The sequence below is a fragment of the Salminus brasiliensis genome, chromosome 19, assembly GCF_030463535.1.
Source record: "Salminus brasiliensis chromosome 19, fSalBra1.hap2, whole genome shotgun sequence".
Lineage (NCBI taxonomy): Eukaryota > Metazoa > Chordata > Actinopteri > Characiformes > Bryconidae > Salminus > Salminus brasiliensis.
In genome coordinates this window covers 47,787-67,362 of record NC_132896.1, presented here as the reverse complement: position 1 = coordinate 67,362, position 19,576 = coordinate 47,787, and the positions used below count along the sequence as shown (strand labels likewise).

General features: G+C 45.9%; 1 protein-coding gene across 3 annotated transcripts in view; it reads left to right on the top strand.

Moving 5' to 3' along the window:
• ano1b (anoctamin 1, calcium activated chloride channel b) overlaps positions 1-19,576 on the top strand; it is a 64,684-nt gene that overhangs the window by 24,286 nt on the left and 20,822 nt on the right. For all 3 annotated transcript variants that reach the window (XR_011977927.1, XM_072664077.1, XM_072664078.1), the window contains exon 11: positions 64-198. Coding sequence is in view for 2 of the 3 variants with exons in the window: in XM_072664077.1 (XP_072520178.1) it covers positions 64-198 (135 nt within the window). In the remaining variant the exon portion in view is untranslated. The remainder of the gene's footprint in view (positions 1-63; positions 199-19,576) is intronic.

The window sequence follows — 19,576 nt, the reverse complement described above, 5'->3', positions numbered from 1 at the left end:
CCTCGCGTCTTCAGACATGTGCTTGTGTAGGTGTGTATCTGACCTCTGCTCATTCCTCTGTAGGAAGTATTTTGGAGAGAAGATCGGGCTGTACTTCGCGTGGCTGGGTGTTTACACTCAGATGCTGATTCCTGCCTCTATTGTGGGAGTGATTGTGTTCCTGTACGGCTGCGTTACTGTGGACGATGATATCCCCAGGTCAGCCTTATACACCCGCCGGGTCGGAGGATGGGTTACCACCCTATAATAAATCACACACTGAAATAGAACTTTATATATAACTCTATACTGCACCTCCTCTCTCATTACTGCACCCCCTCTCTCTTTACTGCACCTCCTCTCTCATTACTGCACCCCCTCTCTCATTACTGCACCTCCTCTCTCTATACTACACCTCCTCTTTCTCTTTACTGCACCTCTTCTCTCTTTACTGCACCTCTTCTCTCTATACTACATCTCCTCTTTCTCTTTACTGCACCTCCTCTCTCTTTACTGCACCTCCTCTCTCTATACTACACCTCCTCTTTCTCTTTACTGCACCTCCTCTCTCTATACTGCACCTCCTCTCTCTATACTGCACCTCTTCTCTCTATACTACATCTCCTCTTTCTCTTTACTGCACCTCCTCTCTCTTTCCTACACCTCCTCTCTCTTTACTGCACCTCCTTTCTCTATACTACACCTCCTCTCTCTATACTGCATCTCCTCTCTCTTTACTGCACCTCCTCTCTCATTACTGCACCTCCTCTCTCATTACTGCACCTCCTCTCTCTTTACTGCACCTCCTTTCTCTATACTACACCTCCTCTCTCTATACTGCATCTCCTCTCTCTTTACTGCACCTCCTCTCTCATTACTGCACCTCCTCTCTCATTACTGCACCTCCTCTCTCTATACTGCATCTCCTCTCTCTTTACTGCACCTCCTCTCTCATTACTGCACCTCCTCTCTCTATACTACACCTCCTCTTTCTCTTTACTACACCTCTTCTCTCTTTTCTGCACCTCTTCTCTCTATACTACATCTCCTCTTTCTCTTTACTGCACCTCCTCTCTATTTACTGCACCTCCTCTCTCTATACTACACCTCCTCTTTCTCTTTACTGCACCTCCTCTCTCTATACTGCACCTCTTCTCTTTATACTACATCTCCTCTTTCTCTTTACTGCACCTCCTCTTTCTCTTTACTGGACCTCTTCTCTCTTTACTGCACCTCTTCTCTCTATACTGCACCTCCTCTCTCTATACTACATCTCCTCTTTCTCTTTACTGCACCTCCTCTCTCTATACTGCACCTCCTCTCTCTTTACTGCACCTCCTCTTTCTCTTTACTGCACCTCCTCTCTCTATACTACATCTCCTCTTTCTCTTTACTGCACCTCCTCTCTCTTTACTGCACCTCCTCTTTCTCTTTACTGCACCTCTTCTCTCTTTACTGCACCTCTTCTCTCTATACTGCACCTCCTCTCTCTTTACTGCACCTCCTCTCTCTTTACTGCATCTTCTCTCTCTTTACTGCACCTCCTCTCTCTATACTGCACCTCCTCTCTCTATACTACATCTCCTCTTTCTTTTTACTGCACCTCTTCTCTCTTTATTGCACCTCTTCTCTCTATACTACATCTCCTCTTTCTCTTTACTGCACCTCCTCTCTCTATACTACACCTCCTCTCTCTATACTGCACCTCCTCTCTCTATACTACACCTCCTCTTTCTCTTTACTGCACCTCTTCTCTCTTTACTGCACCTCTTCTCTCTATACTACATCTCCTCTTTCTCTTTACTGCACCTCCTCTCTCTATACTACACCTCCTCTCTCTTTACTGCACCTCTTCTCTCTCATTACTGCACCTTCTCTCTCTCATTACTGCACCTCCTCTCTCTATACTGCACCTCCTCTCTCTTTACTGCATCTCCTCTCTCTTTACTGCACCTCCTCTTTCTCTTTACTGCACCTCCTCTCTCTTTACTGCACCTCCTCTTTCTCTTTACTGCACCTCTTCTCTCTTTACTGCACCTCCTCTCTCTATACTGCACCTCCTCTCTCTTTACTGCACCTCCTCTCTCTTTACTGCACCTCCTCTCTCTATACTGCACCTCCTCTCTCTTTACTGCACCTCCTCTCTCTTTACTGCATCTCCTCTCTCTTTGCTGCACCTCCTCTTTCTCTTTACTGCACCTCCTCTCTCTTTACTGCACCTCCTCTTTCTCTTTACTGCACCTCTTCTCTCTTTACTGCACCTCCTCTCTCTATACTGCACCTCCTCTCTCTTTACTGCACCTCCTCTCTCTTTACTGCACCTCCTCTCTCTTTACTGCACCTCTTCTATCTCATTACTGCACCTCCTCTCTCTCTTTACTGCATCTTCTCTCTCATTACTGCATCTTCTCTCTCTTTACTGCACCTTCTCTCTCTTTACTGCACCTCCTCTCTCTCATTACTGCACCTTCTCTCTCATTACTGCATCTTCTCTCTCTTTATTGCACCTCCTCTCTCTCTTTACTGCATCTTCTCTCTCATTACTGCATCTTCTCTCTCTTTACTGCACCTCCTCTCTCTCTTTACTGCACCTCCTTTCTCTCTTTACTGCACCTTCTCTCTCTCATTACTGCACCTTCTCTCCCATTACTGCACCTCCTCTCTCTCTTTACTGCACCTCCTCTCTCTCATTACTGCACCTTCTCTCTCATTACTGCACCTCCTCTCTCTCATTACTGCACCTCCTCTCTCTCATTACTGCATCTTCTCTCTCTTTACTGCACCTCCTCTCTCTCATTACTGCATCTTCTCTCTCTTTATTGCATCTTCTCTCTCTTTATTGCATCTTCTCTCTCTTTACTGCACCTCTTCTCTCTATACTACATCTCCTCTTTCTCTTTACTGTACCTCCTCTCTCTATACTACACCTCCTCTCTCTTTACTGCACCTCTTCTCTCTCATTACTGCACCTTCTCTCTCTCATTACTGCACCTCCTCTCTCTATACTGCACCTCCTCTCTCTTTACTGCACCTCCTCTCTCTTTACTGCACCTCCTCTTTCTCTTTACTGCACCTCCTCTCTCTTTACTGCACCTCCTCTTTCTCTTTACTGCACCTCTTCTCTCTTTACTGCACCTCCTCTCTCTATACTGCACCTCCTCTCTCTTTACTGCACCTCCTCTCTCTCTTTACTGCATCTTCTCTCTCTTTACTGCACCTCCTTTCTCTCTTTACTGCACCTCCTCTCTCATTACTGCATCTTCTCTCTCTTTACTGCACCTCCTCTCTCTCTTTACTGCACCTCTTCTCTCTCATTACTGCACCTTCTCTCTCTCATTACTGCACCTTCTCTCTCTTTACTGCACCTCCTCTCTCTCTTTACTGCACCTCCTCTCTCTCTTTACTGCACCTCCTCTCTCTCTTTACTGCATCTTCTCTCTCTTTACTGCATCTTCTCTCTCTTTACTGCACCTCCTCTCTCTCATTACTGCACCTTCTCTCTCATTACTGCATCTTCTCTCTCTTTATTGCACCTCCTCTCTCTCTTTACTGCACCTCCTCTCTCTCTTTACTGCATCTTCTCTCTCATTACTGCATCTTCTCTCTCTTTACTGCACCTCCTCTCTCTCATTACTGCACCTCCTCTCTCTCATTACTGCATCTTCTCTCTCTTTACTGCACCTCCTCTCTCTCATTACTGCACCTCCTCTCTCTCATTACTGCATCTTCTCTCTCTTTACTGCACCTCTTCTCTCTCATTACTGCATCTTCTCTCTCTTTACTGCACCTCTTCTCTCTTTACTGCACCTCTTCTCTCTCATTACTGCACCTTCTCTCTCTTTATTGCACCTCCTCTCTCTTTACTGCACCTCCTCTCTCTCTTTACTGCATCTTCTCTCTCTTTACTGCACGTCCTTTCTCTCTTTACTGCACCTCCTCTCTCTCATTACTGCACCTCCTCTCTCTCATTACTGCGTCTTCTCTCTCTTTACTGCACCTCCTCTCTCTCTTTACTGCACCTTCTCTCTCATTACTGCACCTCTTCTCTCTCTTTACTGCACCTTCTCTCTCTTTACTGCACCTCCTCTCTCTCTTTACTGCACCTCCTCTCTCTCTTTACTGCATCTTCTCTCTCTTTACTGCACCTCCTCTCTCTCATTATTGCATCTTCTCTCTCTTTACTGCACCTCCTCTCATTACTGCACCTCCTCTCTCTCATTACTGCATCTTCTCTCTCATTACTGCACCTCCTCTCTCTCATTACTGCATCTTCTCTCTCATTACTGCACCTCCTCTCTCTCATTACTGCACCTCCTCTCTCTCATTACTGCATCTTCTCTCTCATTACTGCACCTCCTCTCTCTCATTACTGCATCTTCTCTCTCTTTACTGCACCTCCTCTCTCTCATTACTGCACCTCCTCTCTCTCATTACTGCACCTCCTCTCTCTCATTACTGCATCTTCTCTCTCATTACTGCACCTCCTCTCTCTCATTACTGCACCTCCTCTCTCTCATTACTGCATCTTCTCTCTCTTTAATGCACCTCCTCTCTCTCATTACTGCACCTCCTCTCTCTCATTACTGCATCTTCTCTCTCTTTACTGCACCTCCTCTCTCTCATTACTGCACCTCCTCTCTCTCATTACTGCATCTTCTCTCTCTTTACTGCACATCCTCTGTCTCTTTACTGCACCTCTTCTCTCTCATTACTGCACCTCCTCTCTCTCATTACTGCACCTTCTCTCTCTTTACTGCACCTCCTCTCTCTCATTACTGCATCTTCTCTCTCTTTACTGCACCTCCTCTCTCTCACTACTGCATCTTCTCTCTCTTTACTGCACCTCCTCTCTCTCTTTACTGCACCTCCTCTCTCTCATTACTGCACCTTCTCTCTCTTTACTGCACCTCCTCTCTCTCATTACTGCATCTTCTCTCTCTTTACTGCATCTTCTCTCTCTTTACTGCACCTCCTCTCTCGCATTACTGCACCTCTTCTCTCTTTTTACTGCACCTCTTCTCTCTCTTTACTGCACCTCCTCTCTCATTACTGCACCTCTTCTCTCTCATTACTGCACCTTCTCTCATTACTGCACCTTCTCTCTCTTTACTGCACCTTCTCTCTCTTTACTGCACCTCCTCTCTCTCTTTACTGCACCTCCTCTCTGTCATTACTGCATCTTCTCTCTCTTTACTGCACCTCCTCTCTCTCATTACTGCACCTCTTCTCTCTCTTTACTGCACCTCTTCTCTCTCATTACTGCACCTCCTCTCTCTCTTTACTGCACCTCCTCTCTCTCTTTACTGCACCTCCTCTCTCTCATTACTGCACCTCTTCTCTCTCATTACTGCATCTTCTCTCTCTTTACTGCACCTCTTCTCTCTCTTTACTGCACCTCCTCTCTCTCTTTACTGCACCTCCTCTCTCTTTACTGCACCTCTTCTCTCTCATTACTGCACCTCTTCTCTCTCTTTACTGCACCTTCTCTCTCTTTACTGCATTCTCTCTCTTTACTGCACCTTCTCTCTCTTTACTGCACCTCCTCTCTCTCTTTACTGCACCTCCTCTCTCTCATTACTGCACCTCTTCTCTCTCTTTACTGCACCTTCTCTCTCTTTACTGCACCTCTTCTCTCTCTCTTTACTGCACCTCCTCTCTCTCATTACTGCACCTCTTCTCTCTCTTTACTGCACCTTCTCTCTCTTTACTGCACCTCTTCTCTCTCTTTACTGCACCTCCTCTCTCTTTACTGCACCTCTTCTCTCTCATTACTGCACCTCTTCTCTCTCATTACTGCACCTTCTCTCTCTTTACTGCACCTCTTCTCTCTCTTTACTGCACCTCCTCTCTCATTACTGCACCTCTTCTCTCTCATTACTGCACCTTCTCTCTCTTTACTGCACCTTCTCTCTCTTTACTGCACCTCCTCTCTCTCTTTACTACACCTCTTCTCTCTCATTACTGCATCTTCTCTCTCTTTACTGCACCTCCTCTCTCTCTTTACTGCACCTCTTCTCTCTCTTTACTGCACACATTCTCTCTCTTTACTGCACCTTCTCTCTCTTTACTGCACCTCCTCTCTCTTTACTGCACCTCTTCTCTCTCTTTACTGCACCTCTTCTCTCTCTTTACTGCACCTCCTCTCTCATTACTGCACCTCTTCTCTCTCATTACTGCACCTTCTCTCTCTTTACTGCACCTCCTCTCTCTCTTTACTGCACCTCCTCTCTCTTTACTGCGCCTCTTCTCTCTCATTACTGCACCTCTTCTCTCTCATTACTGCACCTCCTCTCTCTCTTTACTGCACCTCCTCTCTCTCTTTACTGCACCTCTTCTCTCTCATTACTGCACCTCCTCTCTCTCTTTACTGCACCTCTTCTCTCTCATTACTGCACCTCTTCTCTCTCATTACTGCACCTCCTCTCTCTCTTTACTGCACCTCCTCTCTCTCTTTACTGCACCTCTTCTCTCTCTTTACTGCACACATTCTCTCTCTTTACTGCACCTCTTCTCTCTCATTACTGCACCTCTTCTCTCTCATTACTGCATCTTCTCTCTCTTTACTGCACCTTCTCTCTCTCTTTACTGCACCTCCTCTCTCTCGTTACTGCACGTCCTCTCTCTCTTTACTGCACACCTTCTCTCTTTTTACTGCACCTTCTCTCCCTTTACTGCACCTCCTCTCTCTCTTTACTGCACCTCCTCTCTCTCGTTACTGCACCTCCTCTCTCTCTTTACTGCACACCTTCTCTCTCTTTACTGCACCTCTTCTCTCTCTTTACTGCACCTCCTCTCTCTCTTTACTGCACCTCTTCTCTCTCTTTACTGCACCTTCTCTCTCATTACTTCACCTTCTTTCCCTTTACTGCACCTCCTCTCTCTCACTACTGCATCTTCTCTCTCTTTACTTCACCTCTTCTCTCTCATTACTGCACCTCCTCTCTCTCTTTACTGCACCTTCTCTCTCTTTACTACACCTCTTTTCTCTCATTACTGCACCTCTTCTCTCTCTTTACTGCACCTCCTCTCTCTCATTACTGCACCTTCTCTCTCTTTACTGCACCTCTTCTCTCTCTTTACTGCACCTCCTCTCTCTCATTACTGCACTTCCTCTCTCTTTACTGCACCTCCTCTCTCTTTACTGCACCTCCTCTCTCTCATTACTGCACCTCCTCTCTCTTTACTGCACCTTCTCTCTCTTTACTGCACCTCCTCTCTCTTTACTGCACACATTCTCTCTTTACTGCACCTTCTCTCTCTTTACTGCACCTCCTCTCTCTCTTTACTGCACCTCCTCTCTCTCATTACTGCACCTCTTCTCTCTTTACTGCACCTCCTCTCTCTTTACTGCACACATTCTCTCTCTTTACTGCACCTTCTCTCTCTTTACTGCACCTCTTCTCTCTCTTTACTGCACCTCTTCTCTCTCATTACTGCACCTTCTCTCCCTTTACTGCACCTCCTCTCTCTCTTTACTGCACCTCCTCTCTCTCGTTACTGCACCTCCTCTCTCTCTTTACTGCACCTTCTCTCTCTTTACTGCACCTCTTCTCTCTCTTTACTGCACCTCCTTTCTCTCATTACTGCACCTTCTCTCTTTACTGCACCTTCTCTCCCTTTACTGCACCTCCTCTCTCTCACTACTGCACCTTCTCTCTCTTTACTGCATCTTCTCTCTCATTACTGCACCTCCTCTCTCTCATTACTGCATCTTCTCTCTCATTACTGCACCTCCTCTCTCTCATTACTGCATCTTCTCTCTCTTTACTGCACCTCCTCTCTCTCATTACTGCACCTCCTCTCTCTCATTACTGCACCTCCTCTCTCTCATTACTGCGTCTTCTCTCTCATTACTGCACCTCCTCTCTCTCATTACTGCACCTCCTCTCTCTCTTTACTGCACCTTCTCTCTCTTTACTGCACCTCCTCTCTCTCTTTACTGCACCTCCTCTCTCTCATTACTGCACCTCTTCTCTCTTTACTGCACCTCCTCTCTCTTTACTGCACACATTCTCTCTCTTTACTGCACCTTCTCTCTCTTTACTGCACCTCTTCTCTCTCTTTACTGCACCTCTTCTCTCTCATTACTGCACCTTCTCTCCCTTTACTGCACCTCCTCTCTCTCTTTACTGCACCTCCTCTCTCTCGTTACTGCACCTCCTCTCTCTCTTTACTGCACCTTCTCTCTCTTTACTGCACCTCTTCTCTCTCTTTACTGCACCTCCTTTCTCTCATTACTGCACCTTCTCTCTTTACTGCACCTTCTCTCCCTTTACTGCACCTCCTCTCTCTCACTACTGCACCTTCTCTCTCTTTACTGCATCTTCTCTCTCATTACTGCACCTCCTCTCTCTCATTACTGCATCTTCTCTCTCATTACTGCACCTCCTCTCTCTCATTACTGCATCTTCTCTCTCTTTACTGCACCTCCTCTCTCTCATTACTGCACCTCCTCTCTCTCATTACTGCACCTCCTCTCTCTCATTACTGCGTCTTCTCTCTCATTACTGCACCTCCTCTCTCTCATTACTGCACCTCCTCTCTCTCATTACTGCATCTTCTCTCTCATTACTGCACCTCCTCTCTCTCATTACTGCATCTTCTCTCTCATTACTGCACCTCCTCTCTCTCATTACTGCACCTTCTCTCTCTTTACTGCACCTCCTCTCTCTCATTACTGCACCTCCTCTCTCTCATTACTGCACCTTCTCTCTCTCATTACTGCACCTCCTCTCTCTCATTACTGCATCTTCTCTCTCTTTAATGCACCTCCTCTCTCTCGTTACTGCATCTTCTCTCTCTTTACTGCACATCCTCTGTCTCTTTACTGCACCTCTTCTCTCTCATTACTGCACCTCCTCTCTCTCAGTACTGCACCTTCTCTCTCTTTACTGCACCTCCTCTCTCTCATTACTGCATCTTCTCTCTCTTTACTGCACCTCCTCTCTCTCACTACTGCATCTTCTCTCTCTTTACTGCACCTCCTCTCTCTCTTTACTGCATCTTCTCTCTCTTTACTGCACCTCCTCTCTCTCATTACTGCACCTCTTCTCTCTCTTTACTGCACCTCTTCTCTCTCATTACTGCACCTCCTCTCTCTCTTTACTGCACCTCCTCTCTCTTTACTGCACCTTCTCTCTCTTTACTGCACACATTCTCTCTCTTTACTGCACCTTCTCTCTCTTTACTGCACCTCCTCTCTCTCTTTACTGCACCTCCTCTCTCTCTTTACTGCACCTCTTCTCTCTCATTACTGCATCTTCTCTCTCTTTACTGCACCTCCTCTCTCTCATTACTGCACCTCCTCTCTCTCATTACTGCACCTCTTCTCTCTCTTTACTGCACCTCTTCTCTCTCTCTTTACTGCACCTCCTCTCTCTCATTACTGCACCTCTTCTCTCTCTTTACTGCACCTCCTCTCTCTTTACTGCACCTCTTCTCTCTCATTACTGCACCTCTTCTCTCTCATTACTGCACCTTCTCTCTCTTTACTGCACCTCTTCTCTCTCTTTACTGCACCTCCTCTCTCATTACTGCACCTCTTCTCTCTCATTACTGCACCTTCTCTCTCTTTACTGCACCTCCTCTCTCTCTTTACTGCACCTCCTCTCTCTTTACTGCGCCTCTTCTCTCTCATTACTGCACCTCTTCTCTCTCATTACTGCACCTCTTCTCTCTCATTACTGCACCTCCTCTCTCTCTTTACTGCACCTCTTCTCTCTCATTACTGCACCTCTTCTCTCTCATTACTGCACCTCCTCTCTCTCTTTACTGCACCTCCTCTCTCTCTTTACTGCACCTCTTCTCTCTCTTTACTGCACACATTCTCTCTCTTTACTGCACCTTCTCTCTCTTTATTGCACCTCTTCTCTCATTACTGCACACATTCTCTCTCTTTACTGCACCTTCTCTCCCTTTACTGCACCTCTTCTCTCTCATTACTGCACCTTCTCTCTCATTACTGCACCTCTTCTCTCTCATTACTGCACCTCTTCTCTCTCATTACTGCACCTCCTCTCTCTCTTTACTGCACCTCCTCTCTCTCTTTACTGCACCTTCTCTCTCATTACTGCATCTTCTCTCTCTTTACTGCACCTCCTCTCTCTCTTTACTGCACCTCTTCTCTCTCTTTACTGCACACATTCTCTCTCTTTACTGCACCTTCTCTCTCTTTATTGCACCTCTTCTCTCATTACTGCACACATTCTCTCTCTTTACTGCACCTTCTCTCTCTTTACTGCACCTCTTCTCTCTCATTACTGCACCTTCTCTCTCTCTTTACTGCACCTCCTCTCTCTCTTTACTGCACACCTTCTCTCTTTTTACTGCACCTTCTCTCCCTTTACTGCACCTCCTCTCTCTCTTTACTGCACCTCCTCTCTCTCGTTACTGCACCTCCTCTCTCTCTTTACTGCACCTTCTCTCTCTTTACTGCACCTTCTCTCTCTTTACTGCACCTTCTCTCTCTTTACTGCACCTCCTCTCTCTCATTACTGCACCTTCTCTCCCTTTACTGCACCTCTTCTCTCTCTTTACTGCACCTCCTCTCTCTCATTACTGCACCTTCTCTCTCTTTACTGCACCTTCTCTCCCTTTACTGCACCTCCTCTCTCTCACTACTGCATCTTCTCTCCCTTTACTTCACCTCTTCTCTCTCATTACTGCACCTCCTCTCTCTCACTACTGCATCTTCTCTCTCTTTACTGCACCTCTTCTCTCTCATTACTGCACCTTCTCTCTCTTTACTGCACCTTCTCTCCCTTTACTGCACCTCCTCTCTCTCACTACTGCATCTTCTCTCTCTTTACTTCACCTCTTCTCTCTCATTACTGCACCTTCTCTCTCTTTACTACACCTCTTCTCTCTCATTACTGCACCTCTTCTCTCTCTTTACTGCACCTCCTCTCTCTCATTACTGCACCTTCTCTCTCTTTACTGCACCTCTTCTCTCTCTTTACTGCACCTCCTCTCTCTTTACTGCACCTCCTCTCTCTTTACTGCACCTCCTCTCTCTCATTACTGCACCTCCTCTCTCTTTACTGCACCTTCTCTCTCTTTACTGCACCTCCTCTCTCTCATTACTGCACCTCTTCTCTCTTTACTGCACCTCCTCTCTCTTTACTGCACACATTCTCTCTCTTTACTGCACCTTCTCTCTCTTTACTGCACCTCTTCTCTCTTATTACTGCACCTTCTCTCCCTTTACTGCACCTCCTCTCTCTCTTTACTGCATCTCCTCTCTCTCGTTACTGCACCTCCTCTCTCTCTTTACTGCACCTTCTCTCTCTTTACTGCACCTCTTCTCTCTCTTTACTGCACCTCCTTTCTCTCATTACTGCACCTTCTCTCTTTACTGCACCTTCTCTCCCTTTACTGCACCTCCTCTCTCTCACTACTGCACCTTCTCTCCCTTTACTGCACCTCCTCTCTCTCACTACTGCACCTTCTCTCTCTTTACTGCACCTTCTCTCTCTTTACTGCACCTCTTCTCTTTATACTACATCTCCTCTCTCTCTTTACTGCACCTCTTCTCTCTCATTACTGCATCTTCTCTCTCTTTACTGCACCTCCTCTCTCTCATTACTGCACCTCCTCTCTCTCATTACTGCACCTCTTCTCTCTCTTTACTGCACCTCTTCTCTCTCTCTTTACTGCACCTCCTCTCTCTCATTACTGCACCTCTTCTCTCTCTTTACTGCACCTTCTCTCTCTTTACTACACCTCTTCTCTCTCATTACTGCACCTCTTCTCTCTCTTTACTGCACCTCCTCTCTCTCATTACTGCACCTTCTCTCTCTTTACTGCACCTCTTCTCTCTCTTTACTGCACCTCCTCTCTCTTTACTGCACCTCCTCTCTCTTTACTGCACCTCCTCTCTCTCATTACTGCACCTCCTCTCTCTTTACTGCACCTTCTCTCTCTTTACTGCACCTCCTCTCTCTCATTACTGCACCTCTTCTCTCTTTACTGCACCTCCTCTCTCTTTACTGCACACATTCTCTCTCTTTACTGCACCTTCTCTCTCTTTACTGCACCTCTTCTCTCTTATTACTGCACCTTCTCTCCCTTTACTGCACCTCCTCTCTCTCTTTACTGCATCTCCTCTCTCTCGTTACTGCACCTCCTCTCTCTCTTTACTGCACCTTCTCTCTCTTTACTGCACCTCTTCTCTCTCTTTACTGCACCTCCTTTCTCTCATTACTGCACCTTCTCTCTTTACTGCACCTTCTCTCCCTTTACTGCACCTCCTCTCTCTCACTACTGCACCTTCTCTCCCTTTACTGCACCTCCTCTCTCTCACTACTGCACCTTCTCTCTCTTTACTGCACCTTCTCTCTCTTTACTGCACCTCTTCTCTTTATACTACATCTCCTCTCTCTCTTTACTGCACCTCTTCTCTCTCATTACTGCATCTTCTCTCTCTTTACTGCACCTCCTCTCTCTCATTACTGCACCTCCTCTCTCTCATTACTGCACCTCTTCTCTCTCTTTACTGCACCTCTTCTCTCTCTCTTTACTGCACCTCCTCTCTCTCATTACTGCACCTCTTCTCTCTCTTTACTGCACCTCCTCTCTCTTTACTGCACCTCTTCTCTCTCATTACTGCACCTCTTCTCTCTCATTACTGCACCTTCTCTCTCTTTACTGCACCTCTTCTCTCTCTTTACTGCACCTCCTCTCTCATTACTGCACCTCTTCTCTCTCATTACTGCACCTTCTCTCTCTTTACTGCACCTCCTCTCTCTCTTTACTGCACCTCCTCTCTCTTTACTGCGCCTCTTCTCTCTCATTACTGCACCTCTTCTCTCTCATTACTGCACCTCTTCTCTCTCATTACTGCACCTCCTCTCTCTCTTTACTGCACCTCTTCTCTCTCATTACTGCACCTCTTCTCTCTCATTACTGCACCTCCTCTCTCTCTTTACTGCACCTCCTCTCTCTCTTTACTGCACCTCTTCTCTCTCTTTACTGCACACATTCTCTCTCTTTACTGCACCTTCTCTCTCTTTATTGCACCTCTTCTCTCATTACTGCACACATTCTCTCTCTTTACTGCACCTTCTCTCCCTTTACTGCACCTCTTCTCTCTCATTACTGCACCTTCTCTCTCATTACTGCACCTCTTCTCTCTCATTACTGCACACATTCTCTCTCTTTACTGCACCTTCTCTCTCTTTATTGCACCTCTTCTCTCATTACTGCACACATTCTCTCTCTTTACTGCACCTTCTCTCTCTTTACTGCACCTCTTCTCTCTCATTACTGCACCTTCTCTCTCTCTTTACTGCACCTCCTCTCTCTCTTTACTGCACACCTTCTCTCTTTTTACTGCACCTTCTCTCCCTTTACTGCACCTCCTCTCTCTCTTTACTGCACCTCCTCTCTCTCGTTACTGCACCTCCTCTCTCTCTTTACTGCACCTTCTCTCTCTTTACTGCACCTTCTCTCTCTTTACTGCACCTTCTCTCTCTTTACTGCACCTCTTCTCTCTCTTTACTGCACCTCCTCTCTCTCATTACTGCACCTTCTCTCCCTTTACTGCACCTCTTCTCTCTCTTTACTGCACCTCCTCTCTCTCATTACTGCACCTTCTCTCTCTTTACTGCACCTTCTCTCCCTTTACTGCACCTCCTCTCTCTCACTACTGCATCTTCTCTCCCTTTACTTCACCTCTTCTCTCTCATTACTGCACCTCCTCTCTCTCACTACTGCATCTTCTCTCTCTTTACTGCACCTCTTCTCTCTCATTACTGCACCTTCTCTCTCTTTACTGCACCTTCTCTCCCTTTACTGCACCTCCTCTCTCTCACTACTGCATCTTCTCTCTCTTTACTTCACCTCTTCTCTCTCATTACTGCACCTTCTCTCTCTTTACTACACCTCTTCTCTCTCATTACTGCACCTCTTCTCTCTCTTTACTGCACCTCCTCTCTCTCATTACTGCACCTTCTCTCTCTTTACTGCACCTCTTCTCTCTCTTTACTGCACCTCCTCTCTCTTTACTGCACCTCCTCTCTCTTTACTGCACCTCCTCTCTCTCATTACTGCACCTCCTCTCTCTTTACTGCACCTTCTCTCTCTTTACTGCACCTCCTCTCTCTCATTACTGCACCTCTTCTCTCTTTACTGCACCTCCTCTCTCTTTACTGCACACATTCTCTCTCTTTACTGCACCTTCTCTCTCTTTACTGCACCTCTTCTCTCTTATTACTGCACCTTCTCTCCCTTTACTGCACCTCCTCTCTCTCTTTACTGCATCTCCTCTCTCTCGTTACTGCACCTCCTCTCTCTCTTTACTGCACCTTCTCTCTCTTTACTGCACCTCTTCTCTCTCTTTACTGCACCTCCTTTCTCTCATTACTGCACCTTCTCTCTTTACTGCACCTTCTCTCCCTTTACTGCACCTCCTCTCTCTCACTACTGCACCTTCTCTCCCTTTACTGCACCTCCTCTCTCTCACTACTGCACCTTCTCTCTCTTTACTGCACCTTCTCTCTCTTTACTGCACCTCTTCTCTTTATACTACATCTCCTCTCTCTCTTTACTGCACCTCTTCTCTCTCTTTACTGCACTTCCTCTCTCTTTACTGCACCTCTTCTCTCTCATTACTGCACCTTCTCTCTCTTTACTGCACCTCCTCTCTCTCATTACTGCACCTCCTCTCTCTTTACTGCACCTTCTCTCTCATTACTGCACCTTCTCTCTCATTACTGCACCTTCTCTCTCTTTACTGCACCTTCTCTCTCTTTACTGCACCTCTTCTTTTTTTGCTGCACCTCCTCTTTCTTTCACCTTCCTCTTTGTATTTAACATAAGGAACCTATCCAGAACCCTCCTCATGGGTATTCCTCCAGATCTGTTACAGTGTCTTTTGTAAACAGTGTCTAAAGGTTAGCTGAAAGCAGCTCTTTCCTTACTGGGGGAATTGTGTCTGTTCTCAAATCACCTGCACTTCCTCCTCTCGTCAGTAATACAGACTAATAACCCATTAATAACAGCAGTAACAGTCTGAAGAGGGGAGAGAGAGGAAGTGTTTTTTGGCTGAAAGAGGGTCTCTGGATTCTTTCAGGATCAGACTATTATGTATTATGATAAACTTGTGTGGCTGCATGCGTGTGTGTGGGGGGGTATGTGTGTTATGTGTGAGGCGCTGCATGGTAGTGTTTTTCATTTGAATTTGAGTGTTTCATGACCCTCACACTGACTTTTACTGACCCCCACACTGACCTTTTCTAACCCCTGCAATGACCTTTACTGACCCCACCCTGTGTTTTACTGACCCCACAATGTCCCCCCACACTGTTTTTTACTGGCCCCACACTGTCCTTTACTGACCCAACTGTTTATGTACCCCATCACTGCCCTTTACTAACCTCCACAATGATCATTAATGACCCCACACTGACTTTTACTGATCTCCACACTGACCTTTACTAACCTCTGCAATGATCATTAATGACCCCACACGGACTTTTACTGACCCCACATTGTGCTTTACATACCCACATATTGTCCTTTACTGATCTACACAGTGACATTTACTAAACCAACACTGACCCTTATTTACCCCATGATGCCCTTTACTGAAACACTGTCCCACACTGTCCTTTACTGACTGTAGCCATTGTTCTGTTATTTGAACAGATTGTATTCAACAGTGATGTCCTGCAGCGTGTCCCGTTGCCATGCCAACCATTCTTTTAGAGATTTAGTAGTTCTACACGGACACAAACACCTGCCATGTTGAAAGGGGTTGTGTGGGAGTGTGTGTGAATGAGTGGTGCAATCCTGTGTGTGACTCTTCAGTCATGTTGTCCTGGGGTACGATGATGGAGGCTAGCATTGAACTAACTTCTGAAGTGACTGTTTCCCAAAGCTGTGGTTACTTGTTCAGAGTACAGCAGAACCATGTTGGTTTAAAGTGTTGTAGTCCGAACTACGATGTTTCCAGATGTTTTAAGTCTGACTTTCAGAGCGGGTCACTCGCAAATACAAACTTTGTAATATTATTCCAAAATATGAGAGTTGTCACTGTTCCATTATTATTATTATGTATTATTTAGGGTATTCATATGGTAATCATGTACCACCACCATCAATAATAATAATAATATGACTTGTTAAATGTAATTAATAGAATAATATTAATGATCAATATTAATAATTGTAGGCAATGCTTTTTTTAGAAAAGAAAATGCATTATTAGCTATTCCAATGAATTCATAGACATCATGTGTGGAAAAATGATATTGCTAATGCCAGGTCCGATATAAGAGCGTGTCTTAATGGCTTGGTGGGACTGAACCCAACACTTATGAGTCTGACAATATTACAAATATACATTTATTTAAAAATATGCACACAGAAATTTAGTTTATTTTTAGTATTAGCAAATACACACTAACACTGTCTGCACTCCAATTGTGTTGAACTGTCTGCATTGTGTTGTACTGAACTGTCTGCACTGTGTTGTGTTGTAGTGAACTGTCTGCACTGTGTTGTGTTGTAGTGAACTGTCTGCACTGTGTTGGTGTACTGTGTTGTACTGTCTGCACTGTGCTGTACTGAACTGTCTGCACTGTGTTGTACTGAACTGGTTGTACTGTCTGCACTGTGCTGTACTGTCTGCACTGTGTTGTGTTGTACTGAACTGGTTGTACTGTCTGCACTGTGCTGTACTGAACTGTCTGCACTGTGTTGATAGATAGATAGATAGATAGATAGATAGATAGATCACTTTATTTATCCCACAGGGAAAGTCAGTTTTTACAGCAGCAAAATCAAACAAGAGAGCAGCATGATAGAGGCATAAAAGCGTAAAAGTGTAAAAGTGATTGTAGTGCAGTAATAATTACATTAATATAATGTAATATACAGAATGAATTATGTGTAATGTAACAGTGCAGTAACAGTAACTACATTAATATAATGTAGTGATGTAAGGCATCCTGGGGTATCATTACAGTATAGAGTTTAAAGTGGCAGTGCAGATGACAGAGCTGTGTGGCAGTACATACTGATGAACAGAAAAAGTGTCCGATTGAGAAACAGCGGGACTGTTCTATTAGGACACTCAGTGCACAAGTAGAACAGTCCCGCTGTTTCTCAATCGGACACTTTTTCTGTTGTGCTGTCTGTGTTGTACTGTCTGCACTGTGCTGTACTGTCTGCACTGTGCTGTACTGTCTGCACTGTGCTGTACTGAACTGTCTGCACTGTGTTGTGTTGTACTGTCTGCACTGTGTTGTACTGAACTGTCTGCACTGTGCTGTACTGTCTGCACTGTGTTGTGCTGTACTGTCTGCACTGTGCTGTACTGTGTTGTACTGAACTGTCTGCACTGTGCTGTACTGAACTGTCTGCACTGTGCTGTACTGAACTGTCTGCACTGTGTTGTGCTGAACTGTCTGCACTGTGTTGTGCTGTACTGTCTGCACTGTGTTGTGCTGTACTGTCTGCACTGTGTTGTACTGTCTGCACTGTGCTGTACTGTGTTGTACTGAACTGTCTGCACTGTGCTGTACTGTCTGCACTGTGCTGTACTGTCTGCACTGTGTTGTGCTGTACTGTCTGCACTGTGTTGTACTGTCTGCACTGTGTTGTGCTGTACTGTCTGCACTGTGTTGTACTGTCTGCACTGTGCTGTACTGTCTGCACTGTGCTGTACTGTGTTGTACTGAACTGTCTGCACTGTGTTGTACTGTCTGCACTGTGCTGTACTGAACTGTCTGCACTGTGCTGTACTGAACTGTCTGCACTGTGTTGTACTGAACTGTCTGCACTGTGTTGTACTGAACTGGTTGTACTGTCTGCACTGTGCTGTACTGAACTGTCTGCACTGTGTTGTACTGAACTGGTTGTACTGTCTGCACTGTGTTGTACTGAACTGTCTGCACTGTGTTGTACTGAACTGGTTGTACTGTCTGCACTGTGCTGTGCTGTACTGTCTGCACTGTGCTGTACTGTACTGTCTGCACTGTGCTGTACTGAACTGTCTGCACTGTGCTGTACTGAACTGTCTGCACTGTGTTGTGCTGTACTGTCTGCACTGTGTTGTGCTGTACTGTCTGCACTGTGTTGTGCTGTACTGTCTGCACTGTGCTGTACTGAACTGTCTGCACTGTGCTTTACTGAACTGTCTGCACTGTGTTGTACTGAACTGGTTGTACTGTCTGCACTGTGCTGTACTGAACTGTCTGCACTGTGTTGTACTGTCTGCACTGTGCTGTACTGTACTGTCTGCACTGTGCTGTACTGTACTGTCTGCACTGTGTTGTACTGTCTGCACTGTGCTGTACTGTACTGTCTGCACTGTGCTGTACTGTACTGTCTGCACTGTGTTGTACTGTCTGCACTGTGCTGTACTGTACTGTCTGCACTGTGCTGTACTGAACTGGTTGTACTGTCTGCACTGTGCTGTACTGTACTGTCTGCACTGTGTTGTACTGAACTGGTTGTACTGTCTGCACTGTGTTGTGTTGTACTGTCTGCACTGTGTTGTGCTGTACTGTCTGCACTGTGTTGTACTGAACTGGTTGTACTGTCTGCACTGTGTTGTACTGAACTGGTTGTACTGTCTGCACTGTGTTGTGTTGTACTGTCTGCACTGTGTTGTGCTGTACTGTCTGCACTGTGTTGTACTCTCTGCACTGTGTTGTGCTGTACTCTCTGCACTGTGTTGTACTCTCTGCACTGTGTTGTGCTGTACTGTCTGCACTGTGTTGTACTCTCTGCACTGTGTTGTGCTGTACTCTCTGCACTGTGTTGTACTCTCTGCACTGTGTTGTGCTGTACTCTCTGCACTGTGTTGTACTGTCTGCACTGTGTTGTGCTGTACTGTCTGCACTGTGTTGTTGTGCTGTCTGCACTGTGTTGTTGTACTGAATTGTCTGCACTGTGTTGTGTTGTACTGTCTGCACTGTGTTGTGCTGTCTGCACTGTGTTGTTGTACTGAACTGTCTGCACTGTGTTGTGTTGTACTGAACTGTCTGCGTTGTGTTGAACTGTCTGCACTGTGTTGTACTGTCTGCGTTGTGTTGTACTGAACTGTCTGCGTTGTGTTGAACTGTCTGCACTGTGTTGAACTGAACTGTCTGCACTGTGTTGAACTGAACTGTCTGCACTGTGTTGAACTGAACTGTCTGCACTGTGTTGTGTTGTACTGAACTGTCTGCGTTGTGTTGAGTTGTCTGCACTGTGTTGAACTGAACTGTCTGCACTGTGTTGTGTTGTACTGAACTGTCTGCGTTGTGTTGAACTGTCTGCACTGTGTTGAACTGAACTGTCTGCACTGCGTTGTACTGTCTGCGTTGTGTTGTACTGAACTGTCTGCGTTGTGTTGAACTGTCTGCACTGTGTTGAACTGAACTGTCTGCACTGCGTTGTGTTGTGTTGTACTGAACTGTCTGCATTGTGTTGAACTGTCTGCACTGCGTTGTGTTGTACTGAACTGTCTGCACTGTGTTGTGTTGTACTGTCTGCGTTGTGTTGTACTGAACTGTCTGCACTGCGTTGTGTTGTACTGAACTGTCTGCACTGTGTTGTGTTGTACTGAACTGTCTGCACTGTGTTGTGTTGTACTGTATGCACTGTGTTG